This window comes from Anarrhichthys ocellatus, unplaced genomic scaffold, assembly GCF_004355925.1.
Source record: "Anarrhichthys ocellatus isolate YVR2014 unplaced genomic scaffold, GSC_Weel_1.0 scaffold1, whole genome shotgun sequence".
In the NCBI taxonomy this organism is placed as follows: Eukaryota; Metazoa; Chordata; class Actinopteri; order Perciformes; family Anarhichadidae; genus Anarrhichthys; species Anarrhichthys ocellatus.
This window is the reverse complement of record NW_022280031.1, coordinates 12246324-12273533: the sequence shown is the minus strand read 5'-3', so window position 1 is coordinate 12273533 and position 27210 is coordinate 12246324. Positions and strand designations below refer to the sequence as shown.

The following is a 27210-nucleotide window of genomic DNA, read 5'->3' as shown; positions in this document are numbered from 1 at the left end:
GAGCGTACACAGTCCACATTACACACATGCACTCATCATTTCCCCCACAGACCGAATCGCTCATTTGGTGTGGAGATCAAAGACTCCAATATTTATAAGAGGTCTTGGGGTGCAATTTGTTTCCTCGTTTGATTCCGACGAGACCATTCCCCGTCTGCCCTTTTATTTATCTATGTGTTTATTTATTTATTTATCTGTTTTAAACCAAACCTCTTCTTCCTCATTACAGCTGCTTTAATGTTCTCGCCGAGTAGAAACTTAATAGATATATAATGAACGCCGTGCGAGCACATTTGGAGTGAAATGTAAATTGTTTGCCTGCAGCTCTGGTGATGAAACAGGAGGAAGACGGATTGGAGAACCCGCAGTGGACGGAAAGTCCTGTCTCCTGTCATGTGGGAACACAGAGATCACACTGCCTCAGCTTGTGGCCTGTATATTTTGTTGTGGCACATTTTCCCATCTGGTCAGCTTATGAGACTCTTGGCTTTGTTTGTTTGTTTGTCTCCTAATGTATTTTAATGCTGTTTTCATCTTCGATGCCCTTTTATAAGCTAGTGTTTGATCAACATCTGTCACGGCCACGCATAATGACGCCCCAGTTCTGTCCTGATTGGTTTCAAGCCAGTCAGATAGAGCCTCTTGTCTGTGATTGACACATGAGAGTAAATGTCTCGTAATGACAATTGTGTGTGTGTGCGTGTGCGTGTGCGTGTGCGTGCGTGCATGTGGAGACAATTAGTAAATGTTTTGCCTCACTCTCCTGCTTTCTAAATGTGTGTGTGTGTGAGAGGGTGAGGTTACAGGTCTGGGCCAGCAGCGTGTGTGTGACAGCAGGTGTTAAATGCCGGAGACTCTTTGTGTAACTAAGGGATGTCTTGAGGCAGGTGTGACAAAACCTTTTTGTGTGGGGGGGTGTGTGTGTACGCTGCCACACGTGCCTGCCCGTGCTTGGTGGCATACAAAGAATAGCCTCCGCAGGGTTTAAACCTGTAATATTTAATAGCTTGACACCTGAGCCAGAAAGCGTGCCTCAGCTTTTTTCCTCATTGTCAGATGGTGTTCAGCCCAAATATCCAATCTCATGTTCCAAATTGACTTGCAAGATGGGACGGATGGCAGCAGGACTCCAAGCATGTATGCGTTGTTTGAATGGTCTTTTGTTAGGCCTGACACACTGATCTTTTTTTCTCTCTACATCAAGACCTTCTTATTATCGAGTTTGGAAAAAAATCACATCTAGATCAGTTATTCTCGAGGCTCCTCCCCTTCTTTCTGTGTTTTTGTGGGTTGATTGTTGTGTGTGTGTGTGTGTGTGTGTGTGTGTGTGTGTGTGAACATGCAGACAGGCCTGCACATTCATTCAGAGGACACACACTGAGGTCAAGTTGATGACATTTAAATTAAATTTTCTCGCAAGGTAAGCGTGTGCGTGCGCATGTGCAAGGTAAGTTTGACGGGCTGCTCACTGAGTTCCAGCTCCACTGCTGGCTTGTTTGAATTGCTGATGCTCCAACTCAGACAAGCTTGGCTCCAAGCCCCTGAATAATGAAACCCGAGCACAAGGACAATGGTTGATGGGTGCATGTCTGTTGTCTATATCTGTTGTTTGTGGATTTCTGCTTGTTTACGTGTGTGTCTGCTTGCATTGATTAGTATACTGTTGTGTTTGTTATGTTGGTGCTCTGGCAGAAGAAGCTGGCTCACAGCTGATGTTACTGTCCAAACTCTGAGTGCGTGACAGTTCATTTCTCTGAAAGACTAGAGTGGATCAGAGATTGATAATGATTGCAGTAATTTGCAATCTATTTATCATACATTCTGTAGGAATTTAATGTTAAGAGTACCAATTTAAACATGGTTCTATTATAGGATTTTGCACATATTAAATGTATATTTGTTATTGTCAACAAATGAGTAAAAAAGTAAGTTATAGGGGTTTCAGGCTAACTGTTCCCCTTGTATCCTATCTTGCTCTAAGGCTCCAGCTTTGACTTCGAATGAGTTGTCCTCATTGGGTTAGCCTCTGAGCTAATGGTGCATATTATTAGCACAGAGACTTTAATCTGGTCTGATTAATGATGTGGGACAACAGAAGGGAGACTGAATGGGTCCGCTTCTCAAACTTAATAGACCTACACTGGACTGTCACTGAGACATGCACACACACATTCACACAAGTCATTTGTTCTTGCCTCACTGCCTGCCTGCTTGATGCAATTTTTGGTTACTTGACACCTGTGTACTCCAGCAGGTTATAATGTGGAAAGAGTGTGTGTGTGTGTGTGTGTGTGTGTGTGTGTGTGTGTGTGTGAGAGAGTGTGAATCTGTGTCCTGCCAACAGTCTGAGAGACCTAGAGTCTTACCCATGGCTATGGCCGTACATATAGACATCTAATCCTGAGAAGTCTGCCTGTACTGAATTGTAAATTCACCCCAGAGGGGACAGAATCATAATGTTGGTCGACATCGAGCTTCACGAGTCTCTGTGGAAGCGACTGTGATGATAACTGCCTGACAGCTGCGAAGCATCCACAGAGCACTCTTATGTATTTGGCAGGGCTCCCGGAGCGTGAGCGTGCTTGGCCCAAAAAGTGTACAGTCGTGGTTGCACAATGGAGAAGAAACATCAATGCCTACACACGCTCATGTCGAGCATCACTTGTTTTGTAAGGAGATTCTCACCCTGCTGTTGCTTGGAAGTGTCAGTATAGTTGCACAATACCTGTGGAGCAAGTCATGAGAACATCTGTCAAACCATAAGGCTTTGTAGGACATGTAGGCCTGCAGTTAATGTCCATTTATGGGATCATCATTCTGTTTGTTACCTACCTATGCAATCAATAGGTCGCATGTCATTGTTCTGTGACTCTAAATACGTCATGGCATTTCGGTGCAGCTTATTATGACATTCATACAAATAACTTTTGGAATTAGTTTCCTCTGTCCATACTGTGAGGTTTTCATTCAAATGTTGCTTCTTTTTTGTTGAGCTTTCTGGTTTCGGCATGTGATATCATATGTGAAATAAGAAGAGGAAGCAGAAGCAATGTCGGTCCAATTTTTTATTAATGGCTAGAAATACGCTGGGCACTTGTTCTCAAGCCTTTTGAGCTTGTGACCCTTTAAAGTGAAACAAAGTCTACTTCTAACCCATTGTCACAGGGGGATATTCCCCTCATGTTTTATGTCGACAGTTTTTAGATTTGACAATACAAAGCAACGAGTTAAGAGATTTCCGAAAAAATAAATATTCTCATCTTGTGACGTTTCAGATTCATCTTTTCTATCCTTTTTATCCTTTGCGGCTTCCAACCTCCAGTTTGATGTTAGGAGCTGGTAGGAACTGATATCATGCGTTTGTATGAAGCATAGCTAACCCAGTCTTACTGCAGGTAAAGCTACTTTACGCTTTTCTTAAGTGAGTAAAATATTAGACAGCATAACTCAGAAAAAGTAATGATGGCTTTCATAACACTGCTTTAGTACAAGAGTTAGTTTGTGTTTGTATAACTATAGAAGTTGACTGAGTCATACTAATCCTCTGGAAGCCATCTGTTGTTTGACCTCCACCTTATCGACACACAACCAGCCTCCACAGGTCCTGTGTGTGTTTGTGTGTGTGTGTCCGTCCATGCCCAATAATCTGGTGTTTTTGTTTGTGTGTGCAGACCATGACTGTCAGTCAGCCATCCTGGACCAGACGAGGGAGGGTTGGGGTGTCATTAGCTAAGGCCGAGCATAGGCCATGTTTAGGGTTAATAGGGTCGTGCTCCTGCCAAATGTGCACATGTGGGACCTATTTTAGTCCAGAAGTTAGCCTGGCAGAAGGGGGGCGGCTAGTTTTGGGGTTCACTAGCTAAGTGGGCATCCGTCATGATCATATTTCAGAGTGCTTTCGTTCGTTGATGCAGGGCTAGTATCTGAGTCATTACGATTCAGGAAGCTGATTGAAATTCAGCCCATGAATCTGAAAAAACAGTATGAAGAATAATGAACAATTGGCATTGAGCGATGAATAGCTCCTTCGGGTTTCACCCAAGTTTATTGAATGAGAAAGTATCCAACTCCTCTTTCATTAAGATCCACATCTGTCTGTGTAGATTTTATTGTCTCATTGCTCTGTAGTGGAGTTGAAGCGTTGTGAAATTTTGAGCATTTTGGGATTCAAACAATCTTGACCAACAGCAGGAGTCTATTTACTGCTCTGTAATTGACTGCATATATTATGTCTTTTGATAACACACAAAGCTAAGAATGACTGCATGGTTTGCTGCAGAAAACTGAAATAGTTCAACATTATATAAATATGCATGTTTGCTTTGTTGCCCAGAGTCAGATCAGTGTCTGTATACTAAATATGAAGCTACCACCAGCAGGCGTTTAGCTTAGCTTCACATGAAAGCTGAAGATTGTGCACAGTATCAATGCTTTGAATGCCCCTGTGGCAAGCCAACCAGCTGCAGCGGTTGACAGTACAGACCGATATTCATCTTCTCCTCTAACTCTCAGCAGGAAGGTGAATGAGTATTTCACAAAATGTTGAACTGCTCTTTTAAAGGAAAACTTGATTAAATGAGTGGAGACACATAACGAATGTATATAAGATGTGGACGTAGTCATCATGACGTTACCCATTGGTTTGTGGACTGCCGTTTTGAAGCATCAAGTTTGACAATTTGGCCGTCGCCATCTTGGATTACGGCCATCGCCATGTTGGCTTTTTGCAACCAATGAACGGAACTTACCATATTTGGAATGCAGAGGAGTGACGTAGATGCATCGTATACGGCTCCGGCTGCAGCAGTGACCTGTCAATCCCACTCAGCCCAGACCAAAGGTTATAGGACTGTTCTGCAAAGGATCTTTCACTAACTTACTTGAGTGTTTCAGCTGTTTTCCAAAACTTTTCAGAGAATGGGCAGATTTAATTTGTTTGGGATTTTATTCCACTCCTCCCCACCTGTGTAGAGAAGTGCCTCGACTTTACCTTTTTAGTTTGGGTTATTTCATGTTAGCATCACTAGCCCCTGTATTCAGGCCATGTTGGTGGCTTGTGGTGGCCCCAAATCTTAATCCTGAAATTTGTTATTTGTCCTTAATCTGTGTAAATATAGAATAAATATTCCTATATGCCCAACAAGATCATTGATAACATGATCACACCTAAAAACTGATCCTACTTTAAGTAATTTCGGTCTGAGGAAAGACGCATCAGTTTATTTGGAGTGTGTGTATATATAGTTTCTTTTGAAAGAAAAGCTCTGGTGGGGTGTGATCTTCGGCCAATAACCAAAACCAAAACCTCTGGCCAGTGGGCACACAATTTGAGACCTTTTTAAACTTATTTTTGTGTTCTGGGTTGCAATACGATCTTGATTTCAAGCACTCTAAAAAAAGTCTTTAGGTACTCTGCTTTTTATAAAGATTGAGGTAAACACTCTAAATGAGACATGTTTTGTTCGTCATCATGCTGATAAATGTGATTTCTTCAGTTCAAGCCGGTGTATTATTTACACCCACTCTGCTGCTGCTGTTCTCTCGCTTTCCACTCTTGCGTCATGGCAGCTTGTTCTTCAACTATTCTCAGTGATATTTCTGAAGTTTATTTTGTGGCATGAGTCATCCCATTTCACTGCAATTTTGTCTCGAAATAGGTTTGAATTGCGACAGCATCAATGTATTCCTTTTGGGAGACAGGTTTTTAGCACCTTAATGGAAAAAGGTTCAAGCAGGATTGTGTCGGTGTGGACGCTTGCATAAAACAAGGTCCTGTCCTGAGCTGCTGTGTGGGATGTGTACTGTGCTGTCGACAGCTTCTCTTTCACAAGTTCTTCTCTTTACGTCCTCAAGTAATAGATTTATTTTGTCAATGAGCAGACACGGCTGGAGTAAAACTCTAAAATAGCTGTAGACAACTTAACACAACAGTTTCAAAGACAGAGGGGAAAGTAAAGACGTATTGTCCTTTCCATTTTTGCAACACTACACAGAACATCCGGCCTTGACACAACAGCAATACAGTCCTGGCAGGTATGGACACTTCCTTTCTGCATTGTTTAAATCCCACAGCTGGAGAAGCATCCAAGGCCAGTCCTGCTCAACACACCAGACTTGTCAATGATTTGTGTGGTGATATAATTTGTTCTCCATATGGTGCATACACACACATACATATTGGCTAATACTCCATACACACCGACTAACACGTTCACATACCCACAGCTATCCCCTCCTGACTTTTATTCCATCTCTCTTGTTCCAAACTGCAAAAATAAACTGGGCCGCATGTGGCCTACATCGGTCTGGTACAGTGCAGTTTCTAAAGAAAGGTGCAGGTTGGCTGTACCCATCAACTAGCATTAATCTGCAGGATTGGATTTAATGAGCCACATGGGATTCATCTGCCATTTGGGCCTGCCTGTAGCTCTGTGCAGTGTACTGTTCCCTGGTCAAAGTAAGGGACTTGGAGTGCTCGAGATGTTGGAGGGAAACAAGACATGGTTTCGGTGGTTGCCTGCTCTCTGCCAAAACCATCCCGTGTGTTGACTTTATTAGAGCGTCACCTTTGATTAAACCACCCCAGAGGAACGTTTGGTTTGTCTGATGAGAGCACCCCACAGGGGTGGGGCTTTGATGTAGGGGAAATTATTCTTGACTGGGAGACACCAGGGAGGAGAGGTCACATCAACACTGGCTGAGTTTGAGAAGATGCAGAGGCAGGGCGTTTCAGCACACTCTCCTCTTAAGTTTTCCACAAGGAAGGAGAGGGAGGAAGATGGGAATGAGATGGTGAGAAAAAGTGTGTGTGTGTGTGTGTGTGTGTGTGTGTGTGTGAGGGTATCTGCGGGGTTTCCAGGTGCTGTACAAAGATGGTGACCTGTTGCACCACCACCAGAAGGAATGATTATTTTTTCCCACAGCAACACTTTGAAGTTCCTCTTCCTCTGTCTGCATCCCTTTTTTTCCTCTTGATCTCCTGTTTTCACTTTCACATTGATTTACATCTTCCTACCTTTGAAGTGCAAAAGACAACCTCACTTTAATTTCAGCTAATGAGTGCTGCATTTTAGAAAGGGATATTTCTTGGGATGAGGTGATGAAAGTTTTTCAGGTGAAAATTTGCAATGCAAGTGGTGTGGATGGTATCATTTGGAAAAATAGGGCAGCAAGAAGCATTTAGAGGGTTATTTTTGGTTTGATGAAACTCTTTCTTCTACAATAGCAACACACAGAAAGAGATGAAATTCAAGAATTTGCAAAAATTATACAAATTAGAATGGTTTTTTTTTAGTGTGACTTTGCAACGAGTAAATGATCAAAGGACACCACACGAGTTCCAGGATCCTTCACAAAGTGTCTTTGCCACTAGGAACCATCCAAAATGATGATAAAAGCTGACAGCAGAGTTTCCTCGTAAGAGCTATTTACAAAGCTGCTGAGAACAACTTGTATTGACGGCGAGAGAAGTCCTAAGCTAAGAGAAGCGGCGACTTTTACCCTGTTACTATATGGATGACATCGTGTTTCTAAATCAATTTGTTCACTGCGTCACAAATGATAGGTGAATGTTTAGTTAAATAATCATTCAGTCATATAGGAGTGTAAAAAGGAACTAGATTAGCATTTCATTAAATTCTAATCGATAAAAATGTAAAAATGCCCTTAGTTTTTAAATTTTATTCATTTTATTTAATTACAAATATTTTAACTCGATAAAATAAATTGAAATAATAATTTGATTTAAATGAAATATGTGTTTTCGGAAAGATAGAGCTAATGAATTGAGATATTAAAAAGGTTAATTTAAATCAAAATTAGCTTAGATACAATATATAATTAATACAAATATACTTAATTCAAATAGGTAAATAAATTCAGATGTAAATACTAATTTTGTAAACTTTGTAAAGCTCCTTCAGAGCTATACAGAAGACATTACACAACTGTCTTCACAGGTTGAGTCGTGCTCTACAGGACGAGTTAACTGAACTTTGTGTGTAATATCTGCGGAGCGCCTCTTTAATGATGGAATACCGAAGTGGATTGCAGCCCTGGTTATTGTTATTCATTACACATGTGGTTTTTACTACTATGACAAGTCAAGATGTCTGCTATGAAAAATGTCTGTGTGCATGTTGGCTAACTGACGGGGATTATACTTCTGCTGAATGGAACCATCATTAATGTTATTAGTTCCATATGTGCTTTTTCGGCTATAACATGTCAAAATGCCATGAAAAGAGCTTATGTCAAACGTTTGCTGGTTTCACCTTCTCATATATGAATATTTGTCTGCTTTCCTTCATTTCATGACATTTAAAGATGTGAGCATCAAATTTTCTGACGGTTCCTCAAATCAGGCAATTTTTCTTTTCACAGAAAAAAAAAATAAATTTTCCTCAATTACCACTTAGTTATTTGCTTCAGCAAAGTCAAATCTTCTTTGGGCTTGTAGTGTTTCAGACTGAAGCCCAGAGTTAATTCCACTGGCTGCAGCTCTCACTTCATGTTTGTGTCTGTCCCCGGTGTATTTTATTTATTACTTACAAGCTAACAAAAACTAAAAAACATGGATGACAGTTATTTCCATCAGCATATTTTCATATATTCCCTTGTTTTGAGGTTTCCCAGTCTTTCTAGTTTAATAAACTACACTGTCCAATATGCAGCTGACACAAAGCAATGTGCTGCATGGCAGCGCTCCAAATTACTGGTGGCTCTTTATGGCCATTTGTATTTTCTCTGTGTCCGAGCTCGGCTGGGGCCGGGCCGGTATTTGACAGCAGATGATCCCTTCTTAATGAGATTTTTTTTTTTTCCACTCTCTTCTCTGTCTCGCTTCATGGTGCCACAAGGGAGTCATCTAAGGCAGATAGAAGCCCTGAACCATGAAGAGAAAAAAGCTTGGACACAGATAGGACACCAGCACGGAGACCGACAGTCGGGGAGGAAGGAGGGACGGAGGGGGAGGATGAAAGGAGGGATGGAGGAGATGGGGAGACGGAAAGGGAGAAATGAGTCATTGTCGTACACTGACAGATGTCCAACTCCTCTCCGCTCGACTTAACTAGTTGTCAGTCAAATTGCTGATGTTCATTTCAGATATGAATATCAACCCTAAGTGATCGTTTGTGCTGGTACCTGACAAATCAGCCTAAGACACAATTTGCTGTTCATGGGTGTGATGTGTTGGATGTCACATTGAAGGGATCATGACTATGCATAATTGATGCCGTTTATTTCCGCACTTTGTAATTATCGTCGTATGTCATGTACGGTACATTTCAGCCCTGTGGGTTGTCAAGGTGATGTTCATAATTCATCAGAATTGATTTAGAGCAAGATCTTAGATTTAATACATGTCACGCTCTATTCATCCATCATATCCAGATTTGGTTCACAGCTTATGTGCATATGACCATATTTACATTCATCCAATCATCCTTTATCTCTACATGCTGTTCAGGTTAATGAAGGGCTGGAGCCAATCACAGCAGGCTTTAGGTGGAGACAATAACAGACAAACACATTCACACTTATGGGCAAAGTCAGATGCTATTCACTGAATGCATAGCTGGTATACACCTTGTGTTTGATTCAACCTTACGTAGCCAAAATGGATGATTGTTTTATTTTACTTGTCCCACACCCTTGAGTTATTTCATGTTATTCTCTTTTATTCTGTATTTTGGGGGTAGTGAACTTTTTAGCCATGCTCGTAGCCTGGCTCTAGGGATGGCAGTGTTGGTTTGTCAGATGGCCACGCAAGTTCATGTTCCACAGAAGGTGTACCTTAAGGACTTTTGTGATCCCCGGACTTTTGATTTGTTCATCAGGTCGTGTTTTTAAGTCGTCCAATACTTTGGTTATGACCGAATACCTGCAAAACTCTCTGCCTTGTTTGTACTTTGTGTTTAGTGTTAATTAGCAAATATTAGCAATATTAAGAATATGTTAAACTACAATTGTGAACATGGTTAACATTATCATCAGCATGTTGTCGTTCTGAGCATAACATGCTAAAGTTAGCATTTATCTCCAAGGGCCATTATTTCTTAGTACAGCCTCACAGAGCTGCGAGGCTGGCTGTAGCTTCATCATTTTGATGTATTTTCTCTTTGTTAAATAGCTCCTATAAATCTATATTTTACCATATTGCATAATACACTTTAGATATACATTTAACCACTAATATGTACCTCTGACTACATATCAGGCATACTTGCATAAAATACTCTGATCTTCAGAGCCTCTTAGGTTCATATACAAATTAATTTCATGCATTTCCCTCTCGAACAGAGTGTAAGAGTCTATCTAATTGGAATCTAATTACCCAGGATGCATGTTAACACCAGATGTATAGGGGTCATTTATTTGCTCATTATTCCAGCTCCATCTATCTAACCACCATCTAGCCTTACAGCCAGACAACCCCCTCCGTCCATTGTGACTGACTTCTGCTCAGCGCCAACAAATCATAATGAGCCAATCTGACAACCTTTATGGCGCCTTTTAGCCCGAAAGCAAAAGCACAATGGGAAGTCTCTCAATGGAAAAGTGAGTAAATTCACTGCAAATTGCTTTCTTTATTGTTTGAGAGAGAAAGTCTGGAGACAATGGGAGGGATGGAAGAGGGGTGGAAGAATATGATGATATACAGGTAAAGCGATTGCATAACGCGCCATTGTTACAATCCTACTGTTTGTGTGTGTGTGTGTGTGTGTGCTTGCATTGTAGCATGTGGGGTCTGACTTTGAGCCTGCTTCCTTACAAAAGCCTCCCAGATCATTCCTTTGTTCTTTCTCTTTTCCTCCACTCTTCCCTCTCTCTCTCTCTCACACAGTGTGGCTTCCTCAGAGAAAGAGAGAGGCTGATATATGACATCTGTTTGACTGGAATTGGATTGTGGACATCCCTAGTGGCACATGGAAATGCATCTATGGTATTTTCTTCATGCGTTGTGCATCTGTATTGAGGGATGGGGCTGTAGAGGGGGAGGAAGGGGGAGGTTTGGATTGAAAAAGAAATAACAAAAAAATCACTCATGAAAGGAAAAACTCACTTGTTCACAGCTGAAATGGCTCCCTGAACTATCAGCAATCCCAGAAAGGGAAGGATGGAGAGAAGGAGGAAACCAGAGAAATATGGAAGGAGACTGACAGAATCACTTAATGAGAAATGGCGGGAAAGTGAGGCTATAAAAAGAAAGGAAGGCCAACATCAAGCCTCGTTAAACTGACATGCTGCTGCCAGAACGTTTATTGCCTTGTTTCCATCTGAGTGATAGACTGTCTTAAATACTTGTCTTCCTTCAATACCCACTTTGACTCTGTTTCCTGTCTAAATGTAGGTTACATCTACTGATAGTAGAGGAATTAGGCACTTTGGCAGCTTTCTGTTAAACCCACTAAAGAGAAGGGATTTCCTTTGTCACGGTGAAGTTATTGACCCCTTTTGCCCGCTGTCTTCTGTTGAATGTTAAGTCAGAATACAGAGGATGATCTGACCATATGCCTTGAAAGCCTTATTGATGGGACAAGTGGCTTGGCTTCCTCACAGTGAGGCTGATATACGACATCTGGTTAACTGGAACTGGATTGTGCACATAAGGGGAATTCGGGGAAGACGAACATTGGCTGCTGCTAAGAGAATTTTACATTTTCTCTGTTTTTCTGTGTAGTAATGTGCTTTACCTCCCGTTTCTGAAGGATCATTCCATTTTATTACAACTTGGGCCTTATTTTGGCCGTAATGTTCTGTCGGTTATGATTATGTCAGCAGCACTTAATTAAGTAATTGTTGAGATCTGGCAACACAGTGACATTGCTACAAGGAAGTCCGACAATAAACATGCACAGTCAGATGATAATACAAGTCTTAACAAGTTGTAGTTTCTTGCCCTTTTGGCTTTTTTATCGCCAAATTTTCAGATTGCACCAATTATGTTGTTATTACCGATAGGAATGATTGGGAAAAATGATGAAAACCAGAGACAGTCCTGAGATGGGATCACACACACCACGACTCTAAATCGATTTGGGGCGTAAAGTGTGTGTGTGTGTGTGTGTGTGTGTGTGTGTGTGTGTGTGTGTGCGAGTGATGGTCCAGTTAACACATCATGTAGGCTATACCACATGTGAAGTCTCCTCTGGATTAAAATGAAAGCTTCATTTAAAATTAGTCATCCATCTACTGGTTCTGATGAATGGCTCAGAGGCAAACTTTGAGTCCGGGCGACTGGTGTTTGTGTGCAGACGCACTGTGTTGAAAATATGGAGTGATGGTTCGTGGGTGCTATCTCATTTTCCATTTAATATCCCCAACTTAAATCCCTCCCTGCCCCCCAATGCTCATCCTTAAACAGTGTCTGCATTATGCATGGCCCAGAAAGTGTATCATAGTAGATATGAAATATGCATGAGCCCTTGTGTTTTGGCTTCCCTCCCCATCTCCTCATTCTTTCCCCCCCAAAGGAAGGGATCGTTTTGTGTTGTCTGATTGTGTTAGGGGCTAGGATCAAGGAATTACTGTGTGTGTGTGTGTGTGTGGGGGTGGGTGGGTGGGTGGTATTTCCTTCAAATGGCAGCAGAAATGAAAAAAGAAAGAAAGATAGATTTGCAGAGTGGATGGTGGTGACAGTGTGAAGTACAGGAGGAAAGAGTGAAAAGAAAATGGATACAGACTCAAATGTCGGTGTACGATTCAAAAGAGGACGAAGGAACCAAAGAGCAAAGTAGGAAGAAAGAGAGAGGGTAAAACAAGGGCAACAGATCATCAAACAGAAGGAGACTCTTCCTGGGACTGTCAATAGAAGCAATATCCACTGATTGATTGTGTCACTGTGTCACACAGAGCTGATCCCTGGAGACCTTGTGTGTGTGTGGGGGTGTCTGTTCGTGTGTGCGGAGGGAAGGCATGGGCGGGGGCTCAGGGCCTCAGCTGTTGTCAGAACAGGGGCCACGTGCCTGTTTTGGAAACGCTCCAGAAATCCCATATTGTGAAGCCACAGTCACCACAAATGGAGCGCCTCTATTTTGTGGGAATTTTTTTTTTTTCCACCCTGTTCCCAATTTATGATTGTATTTGTTTGGGGCGCACGAGAGAGCAAGGCGATGGCTTTTTAATGAGACAGGAGAGCAAAGCGTGTGTGTGTGCGTGTGTGTGTGTGTGTGTGTGTGTGTGTGTGTGTGTGTGTGTGTGTGTGTGTGTGTGTGTGTGTGTGTGTGTGTGTGTGTGTGTGTGTGTGTGTGTGTGTGTGTGTGTGTGTGTGTGTGTGGGTGTGTGTGTGTGTGTGTGTGTGTGTGTGTGTGTGTGTGTGTGTGTGTGTGTGTGTGTGTGTGTGTGTGTGTGTGTGTGTGTGTGTGTGTGTGTGTGTGTGTGTGTGTGTGTGTGTGTGTGTGAGAGGTTTAGTTTAGGGTTGTTACGCTTGGAACCGATTATTGAGGGAGGTTTCCACCAGTTCTTGCCCCTCTGAGTTGTGAGGACTTGTTGTTAGGGTTTGCTTGGCAAGAGGCTTTCAGCCACAGTTCATCAATGTGGCGGTGAGGATAAACATCTCGCCCACGCAGACTCACAGCTGTACACACACGCACAACCTGAAACAAACCTTTTATAGATAACTTCTGTGGTTAGACCACGAATTACTGCTTGAGATTGCGTCACAGGCATTATTAAAATAGTGGTGACTATCTGTGCGCACACATACACAAATATGACCCCACACACAGATAATCCAAACAGGTCAGGGTTCACTCAGGTCATGGCCTAATCAGACATGGCTGGGTTAGTGTGGCTGTGTCTGATTTCATCATACCGTCTTTGTCTGTGATGAGACGTTGTGTTTAATTCCCAACATGAAAACATACTGCAGCTGGATGGTCTGCAGTCACAGACCGTGGTTGATTACTCAGCTAAGTACGTGTACATGGAGATGTGTGTGAGTGTCCGGGAGACTTTGGGACTCCCGCTGAGGCGTTCCCGTCGATAGTTGATAATGTGATGAACCTGACCGGAATCTGATTCACCAGGAAATTGACATTTTAAACATTTTAAAAAAAGAAAAAAAAGAATAAACTTTCTAGCTCAAGGACCTTCGAAAAAATTTGTCTGTTTGGATTTGTTCAACTTCTCACAGTTTCTGTAGCTGGTTGGCCAGTTTGCTTCCTCCTACCTCTACCCAAATAACACAAAATTAATTCACACTTTTAGATGTATTGATAGTGGTAAACCATAGTCCCAAATATCGTCTTTGCTGTGGCGCTTTTGTTTTGCACTACCCAGTGAGTCCAACCTTGTGTGCCAGAGGAGTGACACAGAGAAGCACTTACTGTATTGAAATGTGTAGATGAAGTGTATTAATCTCAATCAGCAGAAGTTTACAGTTATTCATAATAATGCAACCCATATGACTATATCATTTTAGATTTATTTCCTCCTCTTCATTTTCCTTTGAAATAAATATCCTTCAAATATAAATGCATTTCTTTACGCCGACCACCAGCACCTGGAAAGTGCTGTATAAAATAACATGTCAAGCTGAAATGTATTGTCACCATGTCCTTATTATAATGTCTGCAGAGCTCTTTATTCTCACCTCTTGCACCCTTCATCACTCATTCTCATTAAAAAGAAAAGATGCTTATAAGATAGTTATTTTTAACAGACTTACTTTTTGATGTACTGTCTTCCTGTTTGGTTTGACTGACAGCTCTGACCACTGTCCACAGTTTATTAGCTGGAGTGTACTCTGCTGGAGCTGGACCGGACAGTTAATGATGACACAGTGACTAACTGGGGAGACTATGAAAGTGTGTGTGGGAGTGTGTGTGTGAATGTGCTGTGAATAATTGGTGTGTGTGTCCACTCTTCCCCAGAGATTTAAGATCTATTGAGGGGATGGGGGGGGGGGGGAGCAGATTGAAAGATGAGACGGGGAAAGAGAAGAAGGGATTAAAAAAGACAGAGGAAACAACAAAGCTTATGAAGTTAATGGCTTGATCTTCCATTGCCTTGAGCTCATTCCCCTGTATATTTGAGGTGTGTGTGGCGGTGCTTTTTCACTATAGGACTTTTCATGGGCTTTACTTGTGCAAGTGAAACAGCTGGGTGTTGTGAAATCCAAGCCTTCCTCTAAGTAGATTGTCTCCCAAGAGCTCACTGAGGACGTTATTAACTCCCGTAGGACTGCTCGTCGGTCTGTGTGCGTTTGTGCGTGGTGTTAAATGGGGATTGGCTGTTGAGTTATTGTCAAAGTAGCAGACATCATCTCTTCTCTTCTTGCCTGTGCTCCTCTCCTTCCTTTTTGTCTCCTTGCTTTTCCATTCCTCTCTCCTCCATTCCTCTTCTCAGCCCACGAGAAGCTCAAACGGATCGGAAACAGCTGTGAAAATTATTCTGTCTAACGAGGGCCAATCTTGGCTCCTCGGGGAGATGCGGTGCGATGCCTCAGACTTGGCTTTTCATGAAGAAAAGCACCCTGCCTCAAAAATCCCCTCAAAGCGTGCACTGTTGTTTTAACCCTGGTCTCTTTGTTTGTATGTGTGTGCGTGTCCTCTCTACAGGGTTACCAATATGCAATGGATACCACAGTTTCTGCCGACTGCCAGGCCAGGGAGAAGAGAAGAGCGGGTGCAGCCACCCTCTCCTCATCCCTCCCTATTTTAGTCTCTTGACTTAGCTCCCGGCCACGCAGTCCATTATTCTCCTCTCTCCTTCCTCATCCCTCTTTGTTTTTATTATCCTTTAAACAAAAGCACAAAAAGGTTCAATCTGCCTCTCTCTGCTTCTTCTTCTCCTCTTCCCTTTTTTGTATTCCCCTCCATCTTTCTCTCTCTTTCTATATTGCTCTTGGCTGAAGCTCAGCTCGTGGTCTTCAGCCTCACCGCTCCTCTCATCGCACACCGCACTGTCTGAGAGAGAGAAACTAAGCCAAGCCAATAAGCTGAGGGAACTGACAGCCAGAAACCATGAGATGATGAGTTCGCTGCTGAGCTGTGTGGACATACCGGGTCACAAGACAAATTCCAGGCCTCTTCGTGGCTACATGTGATAAGCGTGGCCCTGAAGGGCGTCTAGGAGGTGTACTCCAAGACTTCACTGATTTCATGAAGCAGAGATTTCAGAAAGATTTCATTTTTGCCAGGTTGTCTTCCATTCTTGCAAGACGTTTTTCTCTTTCAATGCAGATTGTACTTTTCATACTGATCATGCCTTCTGGCTGTATTCTGCCCATTTTCAACACAATTGACTGAATAACTGCAGCTGTCTTTGTGCGATAACTACTTACTTTTTGTAGCCGGCTCGCTCTTTGTTCCTCCATAAGACTACTAAAGCGACCTTGTTTCGCACAGGTAGGCATGGCAACTGATGCTTTTTGTAGCTCTTTTATCCTTTCCTTTACATTTGCATAGGCTCCATTAAACTTATGTTCTGAGCAGCATCTGGCTGTTCAGGGAAAGCTATTTTCTACGGTGTACAGGCATGGAAATGGTTTCCAAAACTGTCTTTTATGTTTCATCGGGGTATGCACCGCATTAGGTCGTCGTGGTGGGGTCTGATTCTAGACAAATCCTCCCATTTGTATGCATCCAATAAATTAAGAACAATAGAAAAAGTTCATCTCGGGTTAGATTTTGGACAAATATATAAATTTGCATATTAACGAGGGGAAAACACTTTTTTTCACACTTTTTTAGACATGCATTCTTTAAGCTTATTTACTCAATCAACAAGCATTAACATTGTTTTGTGTCTATCTGATCTGTGTAAATCCAGTATTCCCACTCAACCAACTCAACCAAGCATGGTTACATATACAGTAACCAGACTTATAGACCAGTTTTGATTAATATGAATATGTTGGAACACCTCTTGCTGTACATGTTGTCACAGCAATGCGTCATTGTGTGATTTCCTCTTGCATACTGTATATACAAATGTATGCAATCATAAAATACATAATCAGCTGGCTGCTGCGGCTCTTTTTCAAAACAATCATCTTGTTTTTGGCCGCCTCAGCTCTGCTCTCTGTATGCCTCTGGCCCCTCTCTTCCCTCTCTCCGTGAGACCGTGGGATTGATTGATACCTTCATTTGTTCCTGAAGGGAAGAGGGGGATAAGTACATGACATATCCTCTGTGCGTGGCTGGAGGGGCGAGGGGGAGTTTCTTTTCTTTTCTTTTCTTTTCTTTCCATCCCTTTTCCTGGACGCACCTCAGGCCCTCTTCATGCACATTTTGTTTTTAGCAGTGACAAATTACCTCATTTTTTGAAAAGCATTTAGTAGGTCATTAGGAAAGTGAGGTGTGGGGACTTTTCTTTGTCGCAAGAGAGCTCTTGCGTGCAGTCAGGTGGTGCCTGGTTATTTCTGCTTTTTTCTTTGGTACAAATGGTACCGATTTTGCCTGGCACAGCAGGGTGATTCTCAGCATATTTTGGGCATGATGGTAAGCTTTTGTACCAGATTTGAGTGACGTGGACCGCAGCAGTTTAGTTTCCATTGTAGCAGGAATGGTAACATGAGGCGTTGTGGCTTTTTGCCTGTAATTGATTTAATCTATATAAATGTTGCGATACGCTGTGTGTCTTTAAGGCTGGTGACTGGGATAGTGAAACCATACTTTTCCTTGCCTTAGCGTCTTTTTGTCTTCCCTTGTGTCTTTTGTATTGCTTTACTTGTGTGTGTGTGTCTGTGCTTGTGAAATGTAAATGTTATGTGAATACCTGCAAATCCTTAGAAGGAACAACACAAGTCTTTGTTGTCAGGTGCAGACAGGAGCCGCCTCTCTTGGCTGCTGCGCTGCTTGTTCTCCAGAAATCCCTCAAGATCTACAGCTGTGAGTCTGGCTACCACACACTTCTTAGAACAGTAAGGGCACAGTGTGAGCACCACAGAAGAAGTGATGACATTCTGCCCACATCGCGGTCGCTGGCGGTGCCAGAAACCTCAACCTCGGACTGCGCGGAGATGGATCACTATTTCCTGTGTTCACTCTCTCCCTCGCCGTTTCTCTGCCTGTATTTATTTGACATATGACTGGCAGGCAGAGATGGGGGGGGGAACCTCCCTTCAGAGTCGGCCATTTTGGGCTATGGTTAGTTTAGGATTTGGCACCCAGAGACCCATTACAAGGTAGCAGTCAACTTGAGCTGATTTAAGTTATCCGCTGCTCAGTGAATGTACATTAGTCCAACTTTTAGAGAGGAGAGCTTTTAGAAAGTGCTCCAGCAGATGTTTCCAGAGCCTGCTGCCCTTGTGGATTTAGTGGAGGGTGAGCAGACTGATTGACTGCTGAAGAGGGAATACTACACTAGTGCTCTCTATAAAGGTCAAGATCAGTCATTGTACAGCTGACGACACCAAATTTGCATTCCAATTTAATTCAATAAAACACAGTTTTTGCTCGTACACGCTTAATTAAAGTAGAATATTCATGCTTTCAGGCTCAAATACAGGACGCAACTTCAATCACTGTTTCACACAGTGCAACTACTTACAAAGTCTGCTGATTTGATGCGTTCATTAGAAATTAGAAACATGTGACACATGAGTAACTTTTAATAGAGCTTTTCACCAACTCCCATGGTCTTAATGAATGGATGTTTGCTCAGTTGTTACTGAGATGGATCTATTGACATTTAAGCTGAAATACTGTGTGATACAGCTTCAAGAAAATGCAAGTAAGTGGGCCTTGAGTTTCGATTGTTATGTCACACTATTTCTGAGGTCAAGAATGACCACAGTGCTCGATTTCTTTATTTTTTATTTTTTTTTGTTAGTCAACACAGAACAGAAGTCATAAGTGTTCATAGCAGAGCTTGAATGTCAACAGATTAATCTTGATGTCAATTTAGCAATCCCTATCAATGATGTTGACCATGTTGAAAGCTGCGTTCTATAGAAATAGTGAATCACAATCAGTACTACTCCTTCTGTAGTTTTTCTTGCTGTTATCACAGAACTCCTACAGCCAACTCTCAAGTCACAGCTTCCTGCTACTTGATCTGAATAGTCTGCATCTCTTGTGATTGCTTGCTCTTTCTACGAAAACGGGATCTTAAAACTCTTTGCGGGTTCTACCCTGGCAATGTTTGCACCGTAATTTGTTGGGTCCTGATTCCTCAAGTTGCTGTAAACTTTCTTAAGTCGATTCTGCTTCATGTTCCCACATGATGTCAGTGCAGAAAACTGTCAGAACATTTACGGGAGTGCATCTGGGGAAAGAGCTTAGGAAGAAAAATGCTGACTGCTGTTGACAGGCAGTGGGAGGGGTTAATGTTGTGGACTGTTTGCCCTCTCAGCAACCAGCTTGGTGGTCACCCCTGATTGCATTCCTCTGTTGGAAAAACTGCCGTTCGCTCACTTGCTCTTGGTCTTTTACTTACACTCGCCGCTCTCACCCTGCCGACCATCTGCAAGCAGAACCGCTCTTCTCCTCCTCATCACCTCAGCTTAAGTCCTCTCTTTCTTTTCTCTCTCTCTCTCTCTCGATCTCGATCTAAGAGCGATGAAAACAGAATTTTTCAATTAGGGGGAGCTGTTGAAAGTGTTTGCTTCAGGCTGCCGCACTGCTGCTGCTCTCTGCCCCCTCTGAGATCCTCCTGTCGTTTAGTGTGTTTCCTTCCCCCTCCGCCTCATTCCCAGCACAGTCAGGGGGGAAGCGGGAAGCGGTGAGTAACTTTTAAACATTTTCATCCCCTTCATTCAACGGCTGATTTGTTCATGCCGGCTTCTGAGGCATTGATTGGTGGAGAAGAGTTGTCTTTGGCAGGGAGTCGAGACTTTTCTCCTGGGTGGTGTAAATTCTGCGTTTTGACACTTTCATTCTGGATAGCTAAGCCCTTCAGTGATTGGTTAGTTTTCTTAAGGGCACTGTTGACTTATCTTGACAATTTAGGAATGTTTTTATTTTGGGAGGGCACGCATACCGTGACAATTTGGGCAATCTACGGTGCGTGTGTGTGTTTCATGTCTCACTGTATCTGTGCTTTCACAAGTGTGAGTTCAATTTTAAGTGACTGTGTCTACATGATGGTGTGCAAATCCGTCTCTGAAATTTTTTGCAGTGAATTACGACTGACAACTGAGTAAAAGCGCCACTTGAGTCTTGTCTTTCCGTTCCCTTAGTGCTGCTTTGTTGCTCTGCCAACGCAGTTGTCAGGAGTGGGTGGCGTTATCTTTAGACAAGGGGGGAAAAGACGGAAGTGAGAAAATGTCTGTTAAGGGAGAAAGAAGGGGAAGAGAAATGGCTAGTGTAGTGAGTTAAAGGGAGAGGGGAATAAAAAAGCAAGTGAACGACAGAAGGGAGAAGAAGTAAAAGGCAGTTAAGAGGCATTGGCTTGTCATCTCAGCTGTTGTGATTTAGGCAGGCTGACAGCACAAAAATCTCCCAGTATCTCACAGCTGTGCGACATGCCTTCCCCTTTTTATTTTTAACCCGGACACTTATATTGGGCTGCCAGGTCCAGGCAGCGTGCAGTCTATTGTCTCCTAAACTGTGTGTGTGTGTGTGTTTGCATGTGTCTTGGTGTCACTGTATCAGCGCATGCCTATATATGTCAGCGGCACGAGTTTCACTGTCCGACAAAATCGGGGGCTCCTTTCCCTGGAGCCGTCGTTGTGTGCTCTGCCTCAAATCATGTCATATGTGACAAGTTTAAGAACAGTTTACGTGTGTGAGATCCAGCACCGGCTCAACGGCTTTTATTGACCGTGTGAGTGTGTCCGTAAATTGCCAGAGTGCATTCCACACAGACATGCTGCCAGCTCTGTTGATGGCACCCTTGTGTGAGCTGCTGGTAAAAGACTAACAAGGGGAGGAAAAAAAAAAAGAGGCTTGGATTTAGAGTACAGCGAGTCCTGCAGCTTCCTCAGCAGCTCGCAGTGTCTCTGTACCTGGGCTGCAAGCACCCACCCACAGCGACGACACCTACAAAAAAAAACGGCCTCTGCGTTGACTGATTTAAGAGCGTTGCTGGGGAACTTGTTGTGTATTATTTTGTGTGTAGAAAAATCATATCATCAGTGGAATTACTAGATAAATGGGATTTGTTGACAGTGGAAAGACCTGCCCTCTCATCCTGCTACCACATCTTGCCAGCCTTCAAGACAAACATCCCTCACTTCAAAGTTTCTCCAGAGTAAAGAAAGATTTAGAATCTGTTGAGCCCACTGAAGCAGTGGGATGATGAACGTTTCAGGGTCAAGGAGGGAGGGGGATGGAAAACGGGGATGAATGAATTGGCTTGTGCAAGTGGATCTTTAGTTGCTCCTCAGGCGGTGAGTGTGGCAATTGATTTGGTAAGCGAGTGGTCGCCTCACCCACCCCCATCCTTCCTCCTGCTGCCAGACCTACCGCCTGCATTCGTGTGTTGTCAACCAATCGATGTCAAGGAGCTGGCTCACAGCGGTTTATCAACTGTGAGCTGCATTGATCAGTTCCATTGATTTGAATCCTAATTATGTTTCATCATCTGAATCTCTAAAAAGGGCTGAAATTGTGCCACTCATTTACAAGCTCCAGATAAAGAATCTTTTCTTTCTGTTTTTCACTATTACTATTGTGCAATAATTTCTTTATTTTTGTGAGAAGATTTATTTAATCCTATACCTATTTACAAAATTTGTCCAGGATCTGTTATTGTGAAGATTTACATTTTTATCTTTATGTTTGAGCAGTGAATTTTCACCTCCCACAACATTCTTTACAGAATGAGACGTCATCTCCTGGCAATGCCGCATCGTTTCTGCCTGGATGGAAGGACCATTTTAAGTAAGAAGTCTAAAACTCTACAGCCGTGCTTGCAGCTCTGTCAGGCTATACGTAGTGATAGTGGTTTATTTTCTGATAAACCAAAGAAATGGACAAACTTATTCATCCTGAGGGGGACATGAATTTTTTCGAACCAGTTTTCATACCAAATCATCCACTAGTTATTGATACATTTCACTCAAAACCGAGGGATCACTTCAGAGGACAGTTAATACAACGTCTGAAAAGTAAATCATGAATGTCTGTTCAAAATGTTAGCCAGTAGATGTTGAGATATTTTGCAAGATGGGTAAAAACATTGTCCTGCTGGTAGTTCAGAATCATCAAAAATTTGCGGGACCCATCCTCTTGGGACCATGAATGTCTGTACACAATTTCACGGAAATCCATCCAATAGTCTGAAATATCTCAACAACTATCAGACCAAACTGCTGACGGACGTTGACATCCTTAGAGCCCTAGCATGGTTAAAATTTGGATTTCAAAACATTTCCTCAACCATTTTGTCTGTAATGTGACTGTAGACAAGATTGTATTCATTGTGAGATTACACAGACATTTGGAAGACGGCTTTGGAGAGATGAGACAGAAAACATGAATCCCCTTGCATAGTTTGTCTGCTTCTCTTCCTCAATCTTTACTCTATTTTTGTTGCGTCTTTCCTACTGTTTTCTATCTGTGGGTCGTGGGACAGTACAGAATCTGTACTTCATCTCCATCCAGTGCCAGGCAATGTCAGTCCTGGGACATTTAGCAAGAAGTAAGCTCTGACACAACAGGATGAAACTTGAATTAAATAACAGATTCACTGGGTTGTGTCACAGTTATGACAGAAACTAAACTGAAACAAAAGCTCTTTCAGCCTCACTGAAGTCATTGAATGACATCTGAAGGTCCTTTCAAATTAAAAGAAATATATCAGCACCGGCCTCATTTGAATTAAACACCAGATTGCAATAGTCTCTTGTGTACTTACACATTTTTATCACACTTGCCTTCTCTTAGATGTGTCAGAATACACACACACACACACACACACACATTGATAAAGCTCTGGAGACGACCAGAGGCAAATGAGTGCAGCCAGAAAAAGCAGGCTGCCGCTCAACTCGGCCAGGCTTGGCAACTGATAAGGTCGACCACGGGGAGATGTCTGCACTCAGGACCTGTCCGTCAAGCACAAGAGCCTGCTTCCCTCCCCTTGTCATAAGAGAGTGATTAGGGGGGAGGAGTGTGAGAGAAGAAGATGGAGAGGCAGGGAGACAGATATAGAGTGGCTTGGGAATAAGAGGATTGAGGCAAATTAATAAAGTGAAAGGGAGTGGAGGAGGGTCAGAGAGAAATAAATGGACCAGGACGGAATCCATGAAACCGTAAAAGATTTGTAAAATGAGGAAGTGGAAAAACTGGAGGGGGGAGGGGTGGTGGTATGCTAGCCAAACTATTCTTACCAACTATTCTGACTGTAGCAGCACGTCAAAATGTTCTCCATTTCATTCCATCTCAACCACAACTTTACCCTCTGTTCTCATTGTCTTGCTGTTTAATCAATTACCATAAAAATCTCATGGAAATCAAGTCACTGTCATGTTGAGACCCGGACGCAACAATAGCGCTTTGTTCAAGGTTCACCAATAGAAGACATTTTTTTGTAAGCACAACCCCAATTCAAAAATGTCCTATAGAAGCAGTTTTTAAGGAATATGTCTGTTCGAGGTGACTATGTGAAGAGTTGGAGACTTCTGTATCCTCTAGTTGAACTTCTACTGTCTGAACATTCCTGCTGATGAAGAAGGAAATGACTTTCTGCCTATGCGTATGTTCAACAGCGGATGGAAGCATCACTGAGTCATTTGTGTCCTCGATAACACATACACAAAGAGATTAATATGTTCAGACTTGCCCCGACTTTTTTTTCTTCTCTCCCGCGTAATGATCAAAGAGGCCCCAGATGTTGCTCTTCACCTATCTCCTTTCACCATCTCCTGACGTTGTTGTGAAAGTGGCCTGAGTAGCGTTCACTTAGCTGAGGGCTGCCTCCGGTCCTGTAGCTTTCATTACACATGAGGAGATGGATTGGAGTTTTATGGGATGCGGAGCGGCCTTACATCTCTTGCGAGGGTTAATGAGGAAAATTAGCCACACAGCTGAGCCACAGCTTTGGCAACGGGCTAATTCGATTTTGTTCCACACATCCCGTGTTTTTCCATCATGTTTGGTCAAAAAGACAGATCCCCTGACACACCAGCCCTGCCTGTGGAAAAGTTTCACAGTGGAAAATTTGGCAGTGGAAATTCTTTGTTTTTGATCCATCTGCTGCATGCACCACACAAAACGGAGCTATTTTTGGTTTCACAGCGAGCAGCGGAAGTGCCAGCTCTCACACAGTTCATTAAAGTCCTGATGGAGGATAATTATGAACTGAATCACAGCGAGAGCAATGCTTTTTCATGCTCGTAGCAAAGTTGATACCATTTCCTCCATGTCTGCCAATTCACGGAGGTTTCGATCTGCAATTACTGTTCGCGGTTATCACCTGGAAAGTGTGGTAAAATCTTTCTTCAGGCTGTGTGAGGGCAGCTTCTCCGCACTGACCTCAGCCAGTGAGCTCAGGGTCTTGAGTTACTGTTTCAGTGTCATATGTCCTCTGCTCGGGTCATGCTGAGCTAGTCCCAGAGGTATGACGGCTATGTGGGATAAGCATAGTGAAAAGGGCTGTAGAGGAGTGCTTTGTGGACTATATAACTGTCGGCTTGATCAGTGCCATAGATGGCGAGAGCAAGATAGGTAGAGACTCGTCAGTTAATCTTCCCAAAGAGCGTTGCTTTGGCTGATTCTTTTGTGATATGAACACATTTAAATGTCTGAATATGACCGGAAATTCAAGCAGTTTACATCACAGTGGCACTATTTATGGTCATAACGTGGGCATGTGAGCTGGCATTGCTGGTTAGCTGCTGTGCTGCCTGGGAACTTTTCCTCTGTCTCTATGGCGACGTGCAGAGAATTTACACTTGTCTCTGCTCTCTTTTTATCCTTGTTTATAATGCCAAGTTGCCATAAATACAGGACTTCAGGGAGCACTTATGGTAATACTCCCATTTTGTGGGGCAACAAAAGCTTTAATTAGGCTGAATGCCAACCATATGGGACAGCAGGTAGGCTCCCCACTCGTGTGGTCCAAAAACACACACACACACACACACACACACACACACACGGTACAGATTCAGGGAGGGTTAGTAAAAGTACTAGAAAGGGCCAAGCGCCTCCTCTTTATGCTTTTTATGCCAAGGAAAAGATTGAAGCCTTCCCGGGTGTTGATAGTATACAAACAACTACCATTTAAAGGAATAGTTCTACATTTGGGGTCAGATGGCGCTACTGTCGGGAGATAAATTAGCTTAGCTTAGCATAAAGTCTGAAGGCAGCAGGAAACTGCTCACCTGGCTCTGTCCGAAGTTTAAAAACCTCTAAAACCTCTTTACCAACACCTCTAAAGCTCACTAATCAACACATCTCGTTTGTTTCATCTGCGATTTATACACAAACAGAAATATAAAAACAGTAATTTGTGGTTCCGAAGGAAGAGGTGTAACTATTTCTTGATGAATAACAGTTTATCCATCCGCCCAATATGTCTGTGCAGCGTCTTTTCTGTGACGACATGACTCTGGGAAGTCTGTGCCCGTTTGTTGCCAAGAAATAGTCACAGCATGTAACGTCCCGTACAACCACACCTTTTCATTTTATAGTGCAGGCTGTAGCTTAAAATAGAGGGAATTGTTAGCAGTCTGACATAATTGATACAGCAAGTCTAGCATTATAAACATGGTTTATGATGTTAATTAACTACTTTTCTTAATTGATATGTTTGTTCACAGCTGGTGAAGAGGTGTGTAACTCGGGGAGCTCGGATGCAAATTGGCTCCGGCTATCATTTCCATCTTTGTGGAGGTTTTATGGTTGCCATGGTTACATTGCAAGCTGTGGTACAAAAGTACAAAACAAAGTTCATCAGTAGTGAATGGCCCTGCACAGAACACAGCTTTCTGTCTGGAAGTACCTTAGAGGGGCTGGTAGCTGCTGGACAGACCCTGACACAAGTATACATCCGTGGTTCTCCAAATCTCCATAACATACATGCCAGGTGAGAGCATGTGAGAGGACAGTGGGTGCCACAACTTGGCTAATTCAGCAGAAAGGGCGGCAAATCAGTTATAGGACGAGGAGAAAGAGGAGTAACTGGAATGAAAAATTTGCCGCTTTTATGGGAAGAAGGTGAGAAAAGGGAGTGGGGAAGTAAGCCTTGGAGGGTGGGTCAAGACAAAGGGGCATGGAGGATTAGAAAGAGTTAATTAAAAAGAAAAAGAAAGGGGGTATAGGGTGAAGCTTAGAGAAGGTAAGTAAAGTGAGAGCGGGGAAACGCTGGAGCGAGTAGGAAAAATCTGACCAGAGGAAGGAAGAGTAATAAGCACAGAGGAACAGTGCGCCGAGGGAGGGAGATGAGGTGAAAGAGGTAGAGGAGATGCTGAGCGAGGGACTCGTGCAGCTTTAAGTAGAGAGGACAAGGTTAGAGGGAGATGGGAGGAGGAGGGAGGGGTGGCTGAGTGTGGTGCCAAGCTGTCCCAGGGGTGATGAATGAGGCCATAATGAAGTATCTGTGCTCCTCTGCCTCTGCCTCTGGCTCTGGCTGGAGAATAACCGCAGCCTTGGCACGGCCGCAAGACCCGCTCAATCATGCCAAGGAGAAAACACACGCACACGCACAGACGTTTGCATGATCCACACACACAACGGAGTCTGTGACAAGCTTCTGCATTGCAAATTACAGACACACACAGGAACTTTTGACAGATGATCTGTCTCTTCCTACCACCCACCGTATCCCCATTTCTCTCTCACACACACACACACACACACACACACACACACACACACACATTAACACATTCCAATAGTAACACATTTCAACCTTTGTTCGGTTTCTGTCTCTCCACCCAGACCAGAGGTGGCAAGAGTGTGGGTTTTATAAAACAACCTTTTGTTCAGTGTGACAGGCTGGCAATGCACAAGACGCTGTTTCTACACACACACACACACACACACACACACACACACACATACACATCGACAGCAAGGGATGGAAGTCAAGACAAATGGTAAATTCCTCCTCTGCAGTAAACAAGTCGTGTTGTCCTGCGGTTTCCGCCGCTGTCACCAGTACACTGAAACACCAGCCTGCCAGTTAGTCACTGGTGCACAAACAGTACCTGATGTAGTGTGCAGAGAAGACAATGGCCGACAGTTAATGTGCCCCCCCCCCTTGCATGAAAAATCCAAGTACTGGTAACAAGAGATTAGAGCGTTGAATGTAGAATGTTGTGTGTGTGTGTGTGTGTGTGTGTGTGTGTGTGTGTGTGTGTGTGTGTGTGTG

At 43.1% G+C, this 27210-nt stretch overlaps 1 protein-coding gene across 4 annotated transcripts in view; it reads left to right on the top strand.

Moving 5' to 3' along the window:
- The window catches only part of prickle2b (prickle homolog 2b), an 81338-nt gene that overhangs the window by 15393 nt on the left and 38735 nt on the right, over window positions 1–27210 (top strand). Inside the window, exons 1-2 of one of the 4 annotated variants that reach the window (XM_031851415.1) lie at window positions 19546–19671; window positions 21712–21773. The exons of 1 other annotated variant lie outside the window; for it this stretch is intronic. Coding sequence is in view for 1 of the 3 variants with exons in the window: in XM_031851390.1 (XP_031707250.1) it covers window positions 21712–21773 (62 nt within the window). In the remaining 2 variants the exon portion in view is untranslated. Of the gene's footprint in view, window positions 1–19332; window positions 19672–21711; window positions 21774–27210 lie in introns of those variants that run through there. 2 more of the 4 variants (XM_031851390.1, XM_031851407.1) reach the window with 2 other exon arrangements.